The sequence below is a fragment of the Haplochromis burtoni genome, unplaced genomic scaffold (assembly GCF_018398535.1).
Source record: "Haplochromis burtoni strain Fernald_Lab_line unplaced genomic scaffold, NCSU_Asbu1 Contig_16, whole genome shotgun sequence".
Lineage (NCBI taxonomy): Eukaryota > Metazoa > Chordata > Actinopteri > Cichliformes > Cichlidae > Haplochromis > Haplochromis burtoni.
The window spans coordinates 583356-602887 of NW_024582377.1; the positions used below are offsets into that span (position 1 = coordinate 583356).

General features: G+C 40.2%; 3 protein-coding genes across 4 annotated transcripts in view; 1 reads left to right on the forward strand and 2 right to left on the reverse strand.

The window, feature by feature from the left end:
• Nucleotides 1-648: 648 nt before the first annotated feature.
• Nucleotides 649-7275, reverse strand: tpp1 (tripeptidyl peptidase I). Of its 2 annotated transcripts, none has more exons than XM_005916657.2 (13): nt 7178-7275; nt 6686-6763; nt 6311-6450; nt 6068-6218; nt 5569-5690; nt 4494-4660; nt 4154-4352; nt 3787-3975; nt 3291-3360; nt 3061-3181; nt 2763-2924; nt 1860-1985; nt 649-1596 (listed from the first exon to the last, which is right to left on the reverse strand). In XM_005916657.2, exons 1-13 carry the CDS (start codon nt 7186-7188, stop codon nt 1456-1458), a joined length of 1677 nt encoding a protein of 558 aa, XP_005916719.1. In that variant the 5' UTR covers nt 7189-7275; the 3' UTR covers nt 649-1455. The 2 variants fall into 2 exon arrangements, with proteins under 2 accessions (XP_005916719.1, XP_005916720.1); XM_005916658.1 differs by having other exon boundaries at nt 6686-6760; nt 7178-7272.
• Nucleotides 7276-9061: 1786 nt separating this feature from the next.
• mis18bp1 (MIS18 binding protein 1) lies at nt 9062-15294 on the reverse strand. The gene is made up of 16 exons (XM_005916656.2): nt 14466-15294; nt 14210-14347; nt 13796-14082; nt 13506-13579; nt 13222-13343; nt 13000-13090; nt 12723-12838; nt 12415-12581; nt 12265-12334; nt 11233-12181; nt 10977-11155; nt 10481-10614; nt 10250-10392; nt 10079-10166; nt 9932-9986; nt 9062-9788 (listed from the first exon to the last, which is right to left on the reverse strand). The coding sequence occupies exons 1-16, from the start codon at nt 15292-15294 to the stop codon at nt 9685-9687; spliced, it is 3546 nt and encodes a 1181-aa protein (XP_005916718.1). The 3' UTR covers nt 9062-9684.
• A 1327-nt stretch (nt 15295-16621) lies between these two features.
• The window catches only part of LOC102301684 (serine protease HTRA2, mitochondrial), an 8215-nt gene continuing 5304 nt past the window's right edge, over nt 16622-19532 (forward strand). Inside the window, exons 1-2 of the mRNA XM_005916660.2 lie at nt 16622-17401; nt 19504-19532. The exon at nt 19504-19532 is cut by the window's right edge and continues 176 nt beyond it. Coding sequence (XP_005916722.1) covers nt 16941-17401; nt 19504-19532 — 490 coding nt within the window. The 5' untranslated portion in view covers nt 16622-16940. The remainder of the gene's footprint in view (nt 17402-19503) is intronic.

The window sequence follows — 19532 nt, forward strand, 5'->3', positions numbered from 1 at the left end:
TAATAACAATGTAACAGGTTAACTTGTCGAAGTCTTTCACAGGGAATTACCGAACTTTGGTTTCCTCTTTCATTCAAATAGAAATAAATAAGTGGAACTTCTTTTTGTTTAATCCTTTTCCATAGTGCGTACACACAAATGGTAGTTTTGTCAACTTTTGCAGTTACAAAGGTTCATCTGTAAAAATTAGTTTGTCGGCTTGTTTTTCTTCGCGTGTCAGGATACTGAAAACAGTAGAGGCCAGAGGCCGTGTTGACATTTGCATTGGAAATGACAGGGCAGAATTTTCAACTTTAACCAGTTTGTATAAGGTCTTTAGTCATAACCCACTTCTATTACATTTATCTATTTACACTTATTTTCAATGCATAATTTGCAGATTATTCTTGATTAATAATAAATTAAAATGTTAGCTTCAAAGTGTGGCGATTGATGAATTCACCCACAGGTAAATGATGATTGAGACAAAAATCCCTGAGAGGGTTGTGCCACAAAGGCTGATTGTTGTAAAGTCAAATATGTAGCTCCGGCTCCTGTGGCAACCCATTGTGACAGCCAAAGGAAGCTCTAATAAGCTCACATTTCCAAACTGCAACCATCATAACATACTTTCAAACATCGAGGATAATACTGAACACCCATCTGACATTTTGTTGTACATAATCTGGCTTTAATCAGTCCACAAAAATAGTAAAGGCAGTGCTTTCACAACAAGTACAACAATGCTGGTGGGTAGAATTGCTGAATCACTTCAAATCCACATATTACAACACATCTTGTCATTTCACAGCAGCAAATCAAGATTTCAAAGGTCCTCTTAATCAGCACACCACAAAGTATGTTCCCCTTTTTAGTGCACATACATGAGCGGTGTTTTAAAAATCTCAAACAACACGATGACTTGTACCTACTTTATCCCTGCCGAGTAGTTAGGAAGTCTCATTCCCTGTACAGATCAGATATTAATCCAGCTCACAGTCATTAAGAATCAACAGCACTATTTTAAAACAAGCTGTGCATAAGAAGTGATTACAATATATATTTCCACCTTTTCAATAAAGTTATTTAATCTTTTTGCATAGCTAACTGTACGTCCTCACTGTGTATCTAAAGGGATGCATGTAAAGCCAAGAATATCTCAAATCTGGGTCAGTTATAAATGCAGTGAACAGCAGAAAATGGCAGCTGTAGTGCAGTATTAAAAAACTACCACTATAATTATCCCTGGCAAACATACTTGAACAGTTTGAAGCCTTAAAATGAGAGGCGATGCAATTATCCTTAAATGATTCAGCAAACAAAAATCTTTAGGAGTTCAATAATCCTTCAACTTCAAACGTATACCTGAATAAAACCAAAAGAGGCAACCTAGAGTATAGCTATTCGACCCTTTTGCCTTTGGCATTGTGTGTCTGCCGTCTACTCTCAGAGCAGGCGCTGGTGGGTTATTTGCAGCTAATCACTCAGGAGGACAGCCAGCAGGGCAGGATAGTTTGGCGTACCCCAGCCGGTAACAGGATCCCACGAAGGTGCGGCACAGAAACCCTGCCCTTGAACCTGCTCGTCCAGACAGCCATAGTGGCAACCTTCAGTTACCTTGAGACAAAAGTGAACGGCATTTAGGAAACAGATCTCGACCATGGATATTTGGTTTCTTGTTTTAAAAAAATGCCTTAGTGAACACCCGTCATAACAGTAGCAGCGTAAACAAAGCTTGTTTTTCAGTTAAAGCGTCGCAGTGTCTATGTTGTGTAATCTATACAAGTGGAGCATTCTTCAATAGTTTGGTAACAACAAGAGTCCTCCAATAATTACTTCAAGTACTTATCTACAGTAATAATATAATTAGCTGCACTTACATCAAATAAGGCCTTTCCATTCAGCTTATAGAGTCGGGGGTTGAGGAAGCCCAGGGCAGGCAGGCCCTTCATGAAACGTTGATCATTGATGAGGGAAAGCATACCTCCGACTACAGGGGTCGATGCCTGGATGGGTAAGCAATGCATGTGAGATGCAATGAGCCACAAGAAGCAGACATTCAAAGCAAGTGATTTAAGGTAAGTGCAGACTGTTGGTGGTGCAGCAGGTGGTGAATGGGGGTGGCTACACTCTGTAAACACAAACATTTCTTTAACTGAAATAAACCTCCCATGATGTGTAACGCTTTTGTACCAAATGTAAAGGAAGCTGAAGAGCGCAACATGGGGGAATGAAGCATCACCCTTTTAGACCTTCACTCATTTTAAAGCAAATCCTCTGTAGCTATTGAGTTTGCCTGCTCAGATCCATCCTAACTGCACAGAGTCTGTTCTGGAAACTACAGGTATAGATATTTATGTACAGATGTATGATTGTGCATTTTTGTTGTATGCATATCAGTGTGTAGGTATGAATGCACTTGTCTTACTCTATATGAGCCATTGGCTGGTGATTTGAAAGTCAGATGAATATTTCTATTATTCATTAGACGGGACCAACTCAATTTCAACCACAGAATCTGTGTTATTTATACAGAGATGTCTAATGTATTTGTTATGTTGCTTCGATGAATGTCCATACACGTCAAGTGTACTTTGTTGGAAATAAACTTATCTGTCCAAAAAAACTAAACCTGCAACATTTTAGGAGCCCATAGAGGAAAAAAGGCACCAGCTTCGTTTAGTCTGTCAGTTTGCCCATTGGGCTAATTTTATGGTTCTTCTGTTTCTTTTTTCCTCCTCTGCTACATTGTCAATTCTCTATTTGCTACAAAGAATACTGACCGAGGTCCCCGACACCCACGGGACAGGCACTCTGTTGCTGACCACCCAGTAATTATCAGATAGGGCAGCCATGTCTGGGTAAGCCCTTCCGCTGGTATTGAAGTATGACTTAGGAGGGAGGGATGCCGCTACAGTCTTTAGATAGCTATTCACCGCAGTGGTCTGTGGGAACACACACAGAGCACAGATAGCACTGTTTACACTGACTTTTGGGGGGAAAAACAAACAAACACGATGATCACTGGATACATAAAGGAACGGAGATGTATCATGTATCACTAAAGGCTGATGATTTTACCTGGTAGTCGGGCATCTTAAAGATGTTGCTGAAGCCTCCACCACTGATTGAGTCTGTGACTTCATACGTGACCTTATAGGGGTTCTTGAAGGATGTGCCTCCTACTGTAGTCACATATGGGCTGGAAACAAGAAGCTCTTTAAATCAGATTTTTTTTTAATATAGTAAACCATCTGTTGCAAATAATTACACGCTGCTTTAGTTTCACAAAACTGGAGTTGATGTTTTACCTTGAGGCAGGGAAACTGGGCCTGAAGGTGTTTTCTTTCCCCAGATGTCTGCATCCAGCACCACTGTCACCTGAACACGACACAAGATCAGGGTGATTATAAGTGAGGTGGCAGGTGATGGTGCAGTAAATCTTACTAATGACTGGCAGCCTATTGACTGTTGCTTTGGAGCCGTGATAAAAAGCAAGCAGAACAAAAAGGTATCGCGTACACATGACGTGCCATCAGGGGTTCGGTATGAAACAATGGTGCTGTATTCATGTTTCAAGTGACATAATGATCTGACAATGAGAGTGACTTTACAGTCAGGTGACATATTGCCAAGGAGACAAAGCCTCTTATTTTCTTTACACGATCAGGTTTTTCTTGGGCCTCTAAAGAATTCCCCAGTTATTCAAGTCAAGTCTCATTTTTAACCAAGGTGACGAAAACCACAAAAAGCACCACAACATGTCACACACATGTTACTATTACAAATGTTACTGTTATTACTGACCAGAAGCAAAGAGCAATGAGATTCCTCTGACGCCGGCCTTCATGAACTCTGTGTTGATGCGTGTCATGTAGGCTGCAGAAAGACTGTCTTCATCATCTCCATAGCTGATAGTGTGAACCCAGGGCAGGTCAGTCATGTTGCTGAGCAAAATCATCCACTGGAGGAAAGGCTCCTGGGACTCATGGCGACCTGGAGGCACAGCAGAACAATTTAAAGGGAAAAAAGAAACGTTACTCTGTGTGGAGGTTGGTTTTTTTTCTTGCTTTTAACTCCAAGCTCTGACCTCTTTGCTAAAGGGTTTATCATTTCTATATCATGATTTTGTTTTGAATAATCTAAAAACAGAAAGACAAACTCTTTCTCATACCTGGATTGGTGAAGACCCAAGTGGAGATGTTTGCCCCTGTGCTCATGATGTACTCTACATCCAGACTGGCCTCTATACCAGCTTTTCCTCCCCCCTGGGTTCCTACAACTCGATCCACCTCAGACCGATGCTGGAAGCCACCACCGAACATGGCCATGAACTCAGCCAAGTCGGCGGGATGGTAATATTGCTCCAAAAACTAAAAGAGAAAGCAGCTAGCTACAGTGAAAAATTACACCACGTTATAGTCAGATTAAAGACTTGGAGCTGAAGGTTATTTGAAAGGTTAGTTGCAACATTTAACCTTTCACCCCTTAAATAAAAGGTGAGTGTATCATACTTGAGCTACAGCTTGGCTGTTGTTCTGAACTGATCCCACATCTGCTGATGTTAGATTGTAGCGAGTCCTTAAAACAGCAGGAGTCACCCCGAGGTGAAACCCTGCCTTAGACTTCTGCTTCTTGCTGAGATCCAGTCCCTTAGGAGGAAGACGGTGAAGTCCTCCAACTGCAGAAGCATACACACATAAAAAAAGAAATTCAATCCCACATCCACTTTCTTAACCACTTATGTACTTCAGGGTCACGGGGGCGGCAGTGTCAATGCAGATCCAAACCTAATCATATGAGATGCTCTCATAAAGTTCTTTGAACCCAAATATATCTCCTCACCTGCATCTCAAGCCCACTTTTTGTGTAGTTTCTATTTATTCCTTTTTTGATTAGTCACTGAAGTGCCATTCTGACCACTTGCACGTTGGTATTTACGATTTCAACAGAAATATCCGAGAGAAACCCACAACTTCTGTGTAAAAAATTACCCTGTGGCTAAGCACCGGCACCCACACACCAAGCAACAGTTTCTAAGGAAAAAGTGGTTAGCAGCGTCACCTTACACCAGCAAGGTTTCTGATTTCAATTCTGGCTGTACTTAAGGTGGTTAGAATAAAGCACTATATGATGATTAAAAGTGTGATTTGTAGGACTTTAACAGGTCATTAACACTGCAGAAGCACTGAATACATGTAAACACACACAGGTCAGGGTCAAACTTGGGTTCTACTGTAACACCCTGAAGCTTGTGAAGGAGAATATTTGGTGCCACACTGGAGTTTTCTTGGCCACAATGACAATTTAAGTAACCACCCAAAAATTTAGGCCCTATGCGACACTATCCTCTTCCCCAAAATAAAATTCCTGGTAAAAAGAAATGTAATGAAAAGGTTATTGAGGATCCAGTGGGCAGTAGTGACATCTATTCAAGTGGACTGAACGGGACAAAGAAGCGATCTAAATAAAAAGTTTTTGCAGCAAAAGGTGAGTAGGTGTATTTTTTTGCAAGCAATCGTAGAACTTTATGACCTAGGTCTAAAAAAACCCAACATAATAATTAGCAGCTTTTGAAATGGAGCTCACCAAAGTCAAGGTGATGATGAACGTCATCGGGAACAGAGTATGGAGCTGAAGACCTCACTAAATAATGTCCATCTCTCATATAACGGTGAAATCTGCTTCCTGGAAGTAACCTCTCTGCAGTCCTGAGGGAAAAAAGCAAACAAAAGAATTCAATACAACTATCATTTACTGTCATTACCATGCAAACACATGCAAGTCCATTTATGTGTGTTTAAAAAGGAAACAATGTAAAACAGATAAACTGGAACTTCTAGTAAGTGAAATCGACTCCTTGTCTCAGCCTTGATTTATGAATTTCATTTTACTCCAGGTCAATGTCTGATTTTTTTTTTTTAACCCAAAACCGCATAAAGAGGAACTATATCACAAGATACAAGCATTAGTGGGAAATTTACACTGCTACAGAACTCGTGTTGAAGAAGTGACTTTGCGCTTTAATTGTGTCATGAGCAAGTGAGTTGAGTAAGCAGAACAAATGCTGCCAAAGAAATATGCTTACTCTGCAGTCATGGTGCACTGCAAAAAGTCCTGAGTGCGAATCGTAAGGCAGTTTGTAATCCCATGACTCTGCAGCCAGCGATGCACCACTTTCTCGGTCAGGTCAGAGGGACGCACGAGGGAGGCTACTTCCTCTAGACTGAGATGCTTACCTGGAGTGCAAACGAGCACAGGTTAACGTTTAAAGGAGTATTTCTTTCTGTTTTTAAAATGTAAAGGTTGCAGTAATCGGATAGATCCATACCATACTGAACTGAGTCAGGGTCTGACACCAGCCTGAGCTTTTCCTCCAGCAGGTGAACATTCTGCTGCTTTAGGGCAAAGGTCAGTTCGAGCTCTTCTGTGGGACCAACCCGATCCACATGAGCCCACTCCTGTGGTATCCTGTGTAAAGAGGAATAAAAATTTTGAAAATGTATTTTAACAGTCAGAAATTAATGGCAAGCATTTAAATGGCTGGGAGACCTGGTATAACAGACTTATTAATAAACACAGCACCCAGTAATTAATTACATATGAATCATACCTCACTTTACAGTCTATAGCTAGCAGAAATCCAGATGTAACTTAAAGTAAATAATACATATCATAACAGATTTAAAATTGTATGTTTGCTCACAAGACATCCTGGTCTGACTCCAGATATCCACTCCAGACCACCGAACTGAATAAAAAGGGCAAGGAGAAGACCAGTCTGCTGGAAGAAAGGAGAAATCAAAGCATTGAAAATCAGATACACCCAAAACAAACCCGGAAGTTTTGTCAAAACTACAATTAGCACCTAGTGTTATTTCAGGTCGGTAACAAAACATGTCTTGGTGCATCTTTGACGTCTCAATGTGATTCAGGTAAGAAGGTAAAATTAAAATCATACGCATTTCTTCCTGCCTTCATGCACACATAGCGTTATGCTAATGCTACATCTATTACAGAAAAGCGCGGTTTAGTTTATTACAGCTTTAACGTCCGACGGCCACTTTAACCTGCTACATTAGCAGCTATAGGTCACCAGTGACGTAAAAAACGTGGGTTAGCTACGTTTAAACAGTTCACGGTATCGCACTCTTCATTATTTACGTAAATAAGCTCTGAAGTTATCTAAAGCACTCACAGTTTGTTCATGGTGTCCTCTCCTGTTTCAGCTTTCCAAACTCAAGCGACCAGGTTAGTGTATGCGCACTAGTCATGTGACTTTCTTTTCACGTGATTAGCAACCGCTGCCCCCCCTTCCCCCTCCCACCACCGATCCTTTAACACGTTTGTAATGTAGTATGTTCTGCTAACTTTTATTTTTGGTTTATTTATGTTTGTTTTGTTTTTTTTTGCTGCACGTAAACGCTGCTCCTTAACAGTATTCAAATAGAAAAAGTAAACTGGGGTCAAATCTGTGTCACAGCTTCACTTTTGCTGGTTTGGAGGCAAGTTTTGTAAATTTCCTGCTATGGTTTGGATATTTCTGTCCACTCACACTTCTCCTTCACCACTGTGGACTTGGAATGAAAGAAAAATTGTCTCCCCAACTAAAAGCAAAAGAACAAAAACAAAAAGACTAGCTAACTTAAAATAACTAGACGGTAGAAAATAACTAAAATAATATTGCAAACTTAAAAAAACCTAACTATAATAACACATACCAATGTGGAAAGACTAAATTGAATAATACACATATATTTACTAAGTTTGTATTGTAAGTCTGGTATATTTCTGTTGTGGTACAGTACTGTGCAAAAGCCTGGAGTCAGCTCTCATATCTCAATATTTTGCTTCCAAGTACCCAGTCCTTGTACCTGGCCTTTTTCAGAGAAATGCTTTCTTTGTTTGTTAAACCACTTAACACTGACTTATGAATCGTTCAAAGATAAAACAGGCACTTAACTCAAGGGCTGAACCAGTGTTGTGTCTGCACATAACAGACAGGTCAACAGCAAAGAACCAATTTTAAATGGTTTCTTTAGGCACTTTGTTACTAGCAGCCTGTCACAATAGGCACACAGTTTTGCAGCATTAAATAGTATTTTGCACCAACAAGGTGATTCCTAAAGAACTGTTAGCCAAAAACTTGGCATATCTTGGCATGGTGTGCAAAAAAATTGAGGAAAAAATTGAAAGTGAATAAGAAACGGCAGGCCTAAAAAAAAGATCCACAGCAGGAAAAGCAGTTAGTGAAGGTTATATCCTTCAGAAAAAGGAAAAATCCAGCAAAGACCTGAGAAATGCATCTGCTATTCACTGAAGCCTCATCACAAAAATGTCCGCAAGAAAATGAGGACTGGGATAGGTCTTTTCTATTAGAACTGGACTGATCTTATGGAGGGATTAATCCAGTTTTGACATTTCTGGCTCATCATCATCAGTATGTACAGAAGAGAAATCTTGTGGTACAGTATCTGTACAATGAAAATGAAAATTCTTAAAGAATCAAGCACCTTCTTACCTTACAGACCCAAAATACTGTATCACCTGAATAGAGTACTTTGCTCTACTTTTCATTCCTAGATTTAAAAGTAGAATAGGAAGCAGAGCAGAGAGGCCCCTCTCCTGTGGAACCAGCTCTCAGATTTGGGAGACAGACACCCTCTCTACTTTTAAGATTAGGCATAAAACTTTTCTTTTTGACAAAGCATAAAGTTGGGACTGAATCCCTTATTTAAACTACAAAAGGCTTAGGTTGCTGGGGCTCCCATGATGCACTTTTTCTTATTGACTCACTATGTGTTTATACGCCACTCTCATTTAAATATTAGTTATTAATAACTCTTTGGCTCTCTTCCAGTGTCTTTTTGTCCTGTTTCATTACCTCCAATCAGTCATGACAGATGTCTGACCCTCGTTCCGCTTGAGGTTTCTTCCTGTTAAAAGGAAGTTTTTCCTTCCCACTGTCATCAAGTGCTTGCTCATTGGGATCTGATTGCCGGGAGTTTTTCCTGTATTACTGTAGGGTCTTTACCTTACAGTATAAAGCACACAGACAACTGTTGTTGTGATTTAATGCTATATAAATAAAACTGTACTGAACTGAATTTTAATCAGTGGTGTTAAGGATCTTGTCATAATTATGAATGTGGACAGTACCATGTGGAAGCATTACTGAAGCAGTGTGAAATCATCTTGACAAAGAACAGAATAAAAGGCAGCCAAAAGAAAGTGTTGAATTTCCTTCAGGAAGCCTGTAGAACTCATCCTGAAGACTACTTGAGCACATCAACACCAACAACCTCTGTGCAACTAAAGCATAAAACAATAATTAACAATGGGGGAAAAAAAGGTTTATTATAAGTAACCCTTTGGTATATAAAATGCAGATACACAAAAACTATATTTACAAGGATGTACTGCAAGACAGCAGCAGTTCTTTTTTTTTTTTATTCTCTATTAAAATTGATTTTACATTTGCAACTATTAAATGCAGACCACATTGTCTCAACACAAAAATATTTATACGTTACAACATTGGAAGTTATGTACATTGAAGTGGTCAGGAAGACTGGCAACAGATGTTTGGCAGTTCATGTCTCAAGGTGGGGGGATCCCACCTTTCCTCTGCTAATTTTGACTCATTTGAAGAATTTCAGATTTAAAAATAAAATGAACAACATGACATTTCATTTCTGGCTTTGATCAGTCATTATCTGAGAAGTAGAAATCCTCCTCCTGTTCATCACTTTCAGACAGCGCCTCATTGTTTCCAGGGAACATCTCCCAAACCACGAATGTATCGTTTTCTAGTGCAAAAGAGGGGAAAAATAAATAAAACAGGTGGTCAAAGACAAAAAACCAAAACTCTACCTGTAAAGTTATGAACTCTTTTCCTTTTATCTATATATTCCTTTTGTACAACTGTTACCTAATTCTTAAGGACACTTACCCGTGTTGCCACATCTTCTCATTGTTCTTTTAGCTGATGGTGTGGGTGTGAATCTCTGAAAGTCAAAAGAAATACAGTGTTGTGTGAAACAAACTTCCATGATGAAAAATGTCACAAATTACGCCCAATCTGTTAGGAAAGAAGTACCTTTGAAGGAAGTGGGAGCTTGCAGGCGTTAAACTGATTTTTTTTAATCCTCTTCTGCAGTTGATACACGTACTTATCGTCATTGTCCCTTTAAAATCGAGGCAAAAATTAAGTGAAAACGTTGTTTTCCTGCACTCATCTCATTTCAGGTTAGAACAGACGTTCGCCCACCTGTTTGGAGAACCCATCATGCCTGGAGTGATATGCAGACACTGAGGAGTCTTTACTTCAGGGAAACGTGCCGACATAGGGGTCAAGGGTTCCAGGTCCGACACTGCCAAGTCTTCTTCGTCCTCGGAACACAAGGAAGGGAGCTGCGTGTCGAGGCACGGTCAAGAGGAATGGTTAGTTGTTGTTTAGTGTAACGACTACTCATAAAAATCCTGTGAAAGGGAGACAAACCTCAAAGCGCTTGTTCTGCATGTATTCAGAGCTGAAAACGTCATCAACATTGTCCCTGGGCATAGTCTCCAAAAACTGACGCACTTGCTGTTTTCTCTTTAGGGTTCCCACTCGGGCTGATATCACAGGATGATCTGTAACCAAACACAGGCAGATAGGCATCACCGGCTAAGGCTATGTAAGGGTGCTAAATTTGTGTATACTTTGTTCAAATCTGTGTAACAAAACAAGCTCTAGACTGTATTTAAATTTTAAAGAATTTATTACTCAAAGAGAAAACAGTAGATCAATAATGAAGGTACCTGTTGGCTGTATGCCTAAAATTGTCCCATTTTACTTAAAGAGTATAATGGGACACAAAGTAGTGAATAGTGAAGTAATACTTTTCAATGCTGGAAAAATATCCCTCAAAGTTATTAATGAAACACCTCCCTTAAAATGGTACACAGATTAACTAGCTTGCACAGTCGACATCCCAGAAGTGTCTATTCCCTACCTGGAGCTTGGGGCGGCTCAACCTTTTTCTTTTTGGGTTTCGTGGCTTTCTTAGCAGGACTATACGATGCTCCCTGGGATGTGTGCTGGCTGTGGCACTCTTCTGCAGAACGGGTTCCCACCATCCGTGCTACCTTTGCCCAGTAATTTGCCATGTGCTTAGGATAGTAGGACACAGCCCTGGCAAACAGAACATAGAAAAACACGATTATAACCACAAGAGAGCGACAAGGCTTTACTGAGGATACAAAACTCACTCTTGTAGTCTCATCAGCTCTGCCTCTGTCCACTTATCCTCATCGTGCTCCAGCAGTATGCTGCCCTCGTTCGTACTGTGTTTCTTGCTGGATTGCGTGGCCGCAGCCAAAGTCTTTGTGGGTGCTGGTGCTCTGGTGCATTTGCTTGACTTGTGTTTTGGTTTGTGCCTCATTAAGTTATCAGAATCCTCTGACTTGGTGGATGAGGACCCATGTTTTGGCTGAGGCCTGCTACGAGCATTTCTACTGCTTTTACTGTGCGCTCCTTTCCTTTCCCTCCGTCTCCTCGTGGGTAACTCATCGTCCGATGACAGATTCTGGGATGTTTCATCATTCACTGGGGGAGATTCTAGGGGATTTGTGATCCGTTTTCTTGTATTTACTCTTTTTGTAGGCCTGCGAGTGGCATGTGACCCATATTTTTGGGACTTCAGTGCTGAAGGCTCTCTGTTATCTTTTTCCTCTTCAGATCCTGGTGAGTTGTTTGCGGCAGAGCTGTGGCTCGACTTTGACTCCCTGTGAGTGCTCCTGCTGTCTTTACTGTGTCCTCGCTTCTTCCTCTTAATAGATAACTCATCATCTGATGACAGCTGCTGTAATATTTTAACTGAAGGAGTTTCTGGGGAATTTATGACAGCCTGTTTACTTTTAGATAATCTTGCTGAAGCACTACAGCTGCCCTGTGACTGTTTCTGTGATCTCTGTGCTGAAGACTTTTCATTATCACTGTGGTGTTTTAGGACAGTGTCCACATGTAGTTCTCTTTCTTTAGCAGGACACTTTTGGCCAGACCTTGTTATTCTTCCTGCCCCCTCCTCAGGGCTTATTAGTAGCTCTGCAGCAGGTTCGAGAAAATCAGAGTGATTCCTGTCTGGTTTACCCTTGACTCTGTTGCGTCTGTGAAGAGGAGCCTTGACCTTCCTCAGTAGTACTGATGCCTCCTTTTCACCTAGGATCAGAAAACACAGTTTTATGCAACATGTACTTTAAAATTTCACACTGCTATGACTAAAGCTCCAAGAGCGTCTTTACCTTCACTGCAGGGCAAGAACACACGGACGGGCTCCTGCGACATCCCTGTAGACAACGTTGTATTGACCTCCTGTGGAATACCAAAATGAATATAGTTGAAGTAACTCACCCTTAATTATAACACACACAAGCCCAACTTTAGGTGCTTACAGAGTTGCAGATGGAGGTATTATAACATTCATGGATGGTAACGTTCATGAACGCATCTAGAATGACGCGCCCTCCTTTCCAGTACTCCAAAGGTGGTTTGATTACTCGACCGCTTCGAGACACTTTCATGCTAGAGGAGGGGGCACCCATGGGAGGGCAGGATTCAGCTAGAGAGAATTAACAGAGAAAGTAAAATTACTTTATTGTAAAAACAAAAACAACAACAATTTATTCATGCCCCCAAATCCACTAAAAACAAACAAACAAACAAAAAAAAACACGTCACCAGGTTTGTATCGTGTACTTACATGTCATAAAGGAAGTTTGCTGGTTCAAAGAACTGTTGATGAGGGAGGCCTCCGATTTTTTCTTTGATTTGATACCACTACTTTCACTTTTCTTCTGTCTTCCTCTGCCTTGGTTGCTACAGGAAAACAAAATTTAGGTCTTAACCAAGCCCAAAGGTGTAAAAAAATCAATCTAGACAAATTATACAAAAAATAATTAATTTAGTCACAATCCCCCTGCAAAAACAAACACAATATATTGACCGCAAGAGCAGGGATGTGAAATTAGTGTTCTTACTCTCTCGACTCTGTCAGCATCTTGTTGTAAAGCGCCTTCCAGTCAGGAGGAAAACCCTTTTCAAACTTTTTCAAAAACCACCTGGGAAACTCTGGGAAAAAAGAAAGAGTAAATCCATGTAATACCATGCATAGGACTCTCTCTATACAGCTTTGCTTCATCCTTTTATCCATTTTTAATTTCTTCCCACGCACAATTGGAAAAAGGTTCAAGTCAGCTTACCGGATTCAACTTTCAAGTTCATCTTCCCAACCAGGATGTAAACCCTGCCGGAGACGGTCTTTATCATAGAATTAGAAACCCTGTGCATGATGACGTTACTGTTCCATGGTATGTTGTCTTCCCTGGGAGGAAATGACCAGCAGTTAACTATGAACCTCGTAAAAATCTTTTGGATGAAACCAAAAAAATGTCTAAGTCTAATGTCTATCAAATGAGAAAAGCAACCTGACATCATGTCATTCTCCTCATTCACAAAGTTCAAAATTACATCAAACAACACTTACCCGTGGATTCCATCAACAAAGAGGCCCTTGCTGTTCTTCCTCAGGAACCACTTTTTGAGATAAATCACACTCTCCTACCAAAGGAGGGAAACAAGGGGACAATGATGAACCAGAGAAAACTTGTATAGGGAAATGCAAACTGCCGCTGACCTACTTTTTCAATTTGCTCTTGAAATGTAAATGTATCAGTAACTGTTTTTCTTCAAACAGCTGGAGTTTTCAGGCTCAACCGACACAAGGCCTGCCATTTGTTCACTTATATTTCATTAAGAGGCATTTGCTTTACTCACGCTGGGGAATGTTGCTTGCTTAGGCCACTTGTTGCACTTGAACACAGTCTCTTGTCTCTTCGGAATCAAGATCTTCGGAGAATTGAGCACGAGCGGGTCTTCGAGCAAAACGGGCTTCGATGACACAGCCGAGGTCAGAGCGTCAGCTGAGTGGCAGTCAGCTGACTCTGATATGTGCCGGCTTACAGGAACATCACTTTCTGAGGTGTTTGTAAACACACTGTCGTCCCTCTCACCAACACTGTGAGGTGTGGAGAGAGGGCTGTCTCCGGACTTAAGGGAGTTACCTATGGGAAAGATATTGTGCCATAAGCAAAGGTGTGTTGTGCACAGTGACCTGGGAAAACTCAAACTATATCTATAGAAACTGCTTAAACCGGATGTGCTGCTTTTTTAACACCATGGCACACTCACCTGCATTAAAGATGTCCCTCGTGGTATTGATAGCTTCACGAACTCCCCGCAGTTCCCTTTTGCTTTCTCTCTCCTTCATATAAGCAAACATCTTAGCTGGAGACATTATAGGAATTTTTTCCAAAACAACACCACAGCCTGTTTCAAAACAGAAGAAATATTTTATTATTATTCTATTGTAGGCGTCTACCAGGTGATTTCTATACACCTCTATATTCTGATGTAAGGTGGAGAAAGGCAGGAAAAAATGTCTCACGTCTCTCTGCCACGGATTTTCTTGGTGTGAACATGTCTTCGGGGATCCTCTCTGGTTGGTCAGTGGAGCATCCTCTGATGTTCATCCAGGTGCTGTGGGTGTTCTCCTCGCTGAGAGCAGGGGCTTTCCTCTGCCGAGGCTGACATGTGAGTTCATTTCTCACCTCCTCAGTGCTGTTGGTGTTGACTTTGTTAAACTCCTGCTGCTCCCATTTTCTCTTCCTCAGCCTCTTCACCATGGGGGAAAAGGCACTGGCTGTAGACAGGGGTTTGTGGAGAGGAGCGCATTCTTCATCAGAAGCAATGCGCTTGCAGTCACTTTCGACAGGTTGAACCTTCAACGGAGTCGTGCTGGAGAGGATGAACTGATCCGCGTCTCTGACCTGAGGAGGTTCTTTGTGGATATGATTAGTCAGAAAGAGAGGGTGAGATACGGCTGTCGACTCCAGGAAACGTCTCTCGCTTCTTGTGCATCCAAGTCCCATTTCAACCACTGGAAGCGTTTCCTCCAAAGGTTTGCGGATAAAGTCTGAATACGAATACGGAGAGGTTTTCTGTGGACTCTTAATGGGCGAGAGAATCAAAGGCTGGGCTTCGTTGCCGAACCTCTGATTCTCATCGAACCCCTCGGTCACCCAGATCCTCTGCTGCTGCTTCCTGGGCGACTTTAAATTAACTCTGTACTCCTCTCGAGCGTTGTTCGGCGGACCGTTGTCGTCTTTTGCGCACATCGCTTCCTTTTGCACCTTGGATTTGAGCTTAGCAAAAACTTTGGCCGGAGATTCAAACTGCGGTTTTGTCTGTTGTAATAAATGAAAATACGAAGCCATGATTCTCGAGCTGAAGTTACCTGACTGTAGATCCGAGGCGTTAGCTAGCAGCTAACGAGCTAGCCCGCAAATTTTAAATTTCTCATCACCGCCGCCTTTGGCTCAAACCGTGTGACGTACTTTCACAACAAGTACGTCACTGCCGCTCATCTCTGGAGTTTTGTTTTTATGAATAAAACTTTATTTAAAAGTTTGAAAACGTATTCTTGCAGTCTGTAAGGTTTTTTTTTAAATATATTTTATTATTTAACGCGAAAATACAAATAAATATGATACTTTTATTACTCACCAAAGGTTGAGCATGTAAAAAAAAAGTAAATAATAATAATAAATGGATAAACGAAGACCTATACATATATAATATTCAATATAATTCAATCTAAAAATGTCAATTAAATTTAAGACAAAAAAAATGATAACCAGTGTAATATGACTTCAGAAAAGTAACTGATAATTAATTTCTTTATGAAGAATTTTTAAAAAAGAAGATTACTCTTTCACGTGATACATACAGAAAACATAAATACACAATGTGAATTTCTTTCCCTTTGTAATTTTCCAAAATAAAAAATTATATTTCTGTTGATTGATTATAATATATATATATATATATATATATATATATAATATATATATATATATATATATTATATTATATATATATATATATATATATATATATTATATATATATATATATATATAATATATATATATATAATATAGTATATATAGATATATAAGATAATATATCTATATATATATTAATGATATGTTTGTGTATTTTAACTTAGATTTGTTCTTTATCATGTAGTTTAAATTTATTAATTCTTCTAGTTTTACACACACATTCTATTCTCTTTAATTGTAGCCATGTATTACTCTAACCACTTTCCATTTGTGGATAAGAGCTCCCCAAAAGTAAAATCACTTAACTTAAAGTCTTTATTTGTATAGGAAATAATATAAAAAGATATATCTAATATTAGATTCAGACAGCTTTTCCTTAACTTTAAGGATTTATCTGTAAAAGCAATAATATTTTGGACATTTTTATGTATTTAATTAATTTATATGTCATAATTCATAGGCCTAGCAACTTATCATACTTTCCATTGGTACTTGTACTTAAGGAGAATACTATAACGCAATTAGTATGCACAGGTCTTATTTATTGTACTCTTTTTATTGTACAGCGCTTTGTGACGGTTTTTCTGTAAAACGCGCTTAATAAATAAACTTTACTATCTTGATAACATGCATATACATGCAAAAATATGCAAAACCTGACCGTTTCTGTTGTAACTCACAGACAGTTTTGATTTTTTTTTAACCCCTGCATTTTCTCCCCTGCAGAGGGCAGTAATGAGTAAAGAACCCACAAAAGTCCAGGGAGGAAAAAACAGCACCGAAGAAGAAGGTGCCTTACCACGCAGGCGCAATCTTAGTGACATTACCGTGTTGAGTGTGTTGTGCTAAAAATTAATAGGTGGAGAATATTTTTTTGTATTTCCGTTATTCTGACTGGGCTAGATAACGGTACACTTTAAATGAAGGCGCGTGAATAACAGACTGCTGCAAACATTGGGATATAAAGTGCTCTTTGGCTGCCTTCAAACCGACGTTGAGCGAGTAAAGTGATGCAACATGGCAGCAGCGGCTGTCAATAGGGGCTTTCTTTCAGCATTAAGGACTCAAAGTTGGTGTCAGACCCGAGGACTTAACTCGTTAGCTGAGAGGACAACCAGTCGTGTCTCTGCTGTGATATGTAACCATGAGGCTGCAGGAGGACACACAAGCCTGGACAGGAGAGCTCAAGCTGGGGAGAGAAGAAGAAGAAACGGTCGGGACAGCAACAGAAGCTCCTCTTTGCTCACCTCTGTGTCGGTGGGTTTGGGGCTCTGTGGTGCGGTGCTTCTGGACACTGAAAAAGACCAAAAGGGGGACAAAGAATTGGCAATATCCCGGGGATTTCTCCAGCACATCCTCCCATCGGCTCAGTGCGCTTCTCCCTTCAAACCAGACAGCCCCCGATTTAAGTACAACTTCATTGCAGATGTGGTGGAAAAATCTGCTCCAGCTGTGGTGTACATTGAAATCGTGGGCAGGTGAGTTAACTAGAGAGGTGCCATTGACGGTAATAAATGTCAGTGAGGTTTTTTTTCTGTGTCTGTGTGTGACTTACTCGGTTATGTTCCTAAATCAAGATTTCAGACAGCTGTGAGAGCACACACTGGAGATAAGCACTCAGTCCCAGAAGCTGATCTTGCTTGCCCGGACATGTACCAGGAAACACGAGAAAGGGGCTTGTTTGTTTGTTTGTTTGTTTGTTTGTTTGTTTGTTTGTTTTTGTTTTGTTTATTACAGATGTAACAGAAAAGGACCCAAAGCATTTGTGATTTTATTTTCAAAAAACATCATCAGCTGCTGATATACTTTAGCAGTGGATAGTCTTGTTTTTATCAGTAAGTGGAATCAGGTAAAGTCCTGACAGTCAATCCCCACCTTTACTTTTTGTGTCACAATAACCTTTTACTGTGTGTGTTTAACTTGAGCAACAGTTCTCATAAAGGAGATCTGCTTTTACCTATTTTCAGTCCAGTCCTTTTACCTGACCTTTTTCCTGAAGAGTTTTTCTTTTTTCTTTTTATTGTTGGTTAAGCTACGTAATGCTGACTGATGAAGCTGAAGTAACATTAAAAAGGCACTTAACTCACTGGAGGAATAATGGACAACTTGCCTGAGAACCAGTTTTTGAATTGTGTTTTTTGGCACTTTGTTACTGCAGCTTGTCAAAAAAAACGCATAGTTGTTTTTTTTTTCTTTAACTGAATCTATGCAAAATGCCAAAGATAAGAGTTTGAAAAGCATGAAGTAGTATTTTTGAATCAAGAATGATCACAAATATTAGCAATATGTCTGTGAAGGTTCTCAGTCATCCAGGTCATCGTAGTCAAGGAGCTTGCAAAGAAAAGCGTCTGGACTTCTTTAAGTTGCTTGAAGACGTTTCACCTCTCATCCGAGAAGCTTCTTCAGTTCTAAGGTCAAATGGTGGAGAGTCCCAGATATAAACCTAGTGGGAGTTTCCCCCCACAGAGGGACAAAAGGACCCCCTGATGATCCTCTAATCGCCTGAGCCAAGGTGTGAAACTGGGCGTGGGTCCCAATCAGCCAGAGTTTCAGGGTGTTCATTGTGAAACCTGGCCCCACCTTATCATGGCAATTCACAATGAACTGAACTCTGGCTGATTGTGACCCACACCCAGTTTCACACCTTGGCTCAGGCGATTAGAGGATCATCAGGGGGTCCTTTTGTCCCTCTGTGGGGGGAACTCCCACTAGGTTTATATCTGGGACTCTCCACCATTTGACCTTAGAACTGAAGAAGCTTCTCGGATGAGAGGTGAAACGTCTTCAAGCAACTTAAAGAAGTCCAGACGCTTTTCTTTGCAAGCTCCTTTGACTAATTCTGAAGACATGACTCTCAGAGCTCTCACAGACAGAAACAGCTTTAGGAATGACAAGTATAGTTAAACTTGATTGTATCAGTTTTTTTTTCTTTTTTTTTTTTTTTTTTTTAAAGAAGAAGTGGCAGGCCTGTCTAACAGTCTGTCTAAATGAAATTCAAAAGAAGACAAAATCCAGCAAAACCCGGACACAAGACCTGAGAGATGCATCTTTAAAACACAGTGCACTGCATTTCAGCCTGTGATGTTGGGGATGTCAAAATTGATGCAATCGCAAACAGAAAAGTAGCGTCAGATCTTGATGCTACATGCTACATTACATCTGCCAATCCATCTTTTGATTGGTGACAGCTCTATTTTTTATCTATTTTTTTTTTTTTCAGTATCACAATGATGTCAAACAAAATCAAGCATATCTGGGTAGAAAAACAAAGACTATTACTGAAAACTACAAAAATGATTACAAGAGAACTTGGAGTGTGTTGATGAATAAAGGTGATCACACCAAATATTGACTTTAAAACTAATTAGAACTGTACAAACACCGTTTTTGCCTCATATACCGTTACTCTATGTTTGCACATGTTTCAGTAAAAACAAGGAACTTATATTCCTTTTTCCTAGACACACATAAAGAAATGAGGGATGGCTCAAGACTTTTGCACAATACGGTATCTCCTGCCATATAAACTAACCCTGAGAAACCAGGGTCAGTAAGATAAGCTGCATTTACTTCTTTACAGACACCCGTTCTCAGGACGAGAGGTCCCAG

What these genes read in the sequence shown, in the direction of transcription:
- tpp1 (XM_005916657.2), bottom strand. An exon ending in ACAGCCAAGCTGTAGCTCAA is followed by an intron (nt 4,353 to 4,493) that starts GTATGATACACT and finishes TTTCTCTTTTAG; the next exon opens with TTTTTGGAGCAATATTACCA. An exon ending in CGTGGGTGTCGGGGACCTCG is followed by an intron (nt 1,986 to 2,762) that starts GTCAGTATTCTT and finishes TTACCCATCCAG; the next exon opens with GCATCGACCCCTGTAGTCGG.
- mis18bp1 (XM_005916656.2), bottom strand. Translation starts at nt 15,294, where the DNA reads ATGGCTTCGTATTTTCATTTATTACAACAGACAAAACCGCAGTTTGAA. An exon ending in GTTCTTGCCCTGCAGTGAAG is followed by an intron (nt 12,182 to 12,264) that starts GTAAAGACGCTC and finishes TTCTGATCCTAG; the next exon opens with GTGAAAAGGAGGCATCAGTA. An exon ending in GAGAAGATGTGGCAACACGG is followed by an intron (nt 9,789 to 9,931) that starts GTAAGTGTCCTT and finishes CTTTTGCACTAG; the next exon opens with AAAACGATACATTCGTGGTT.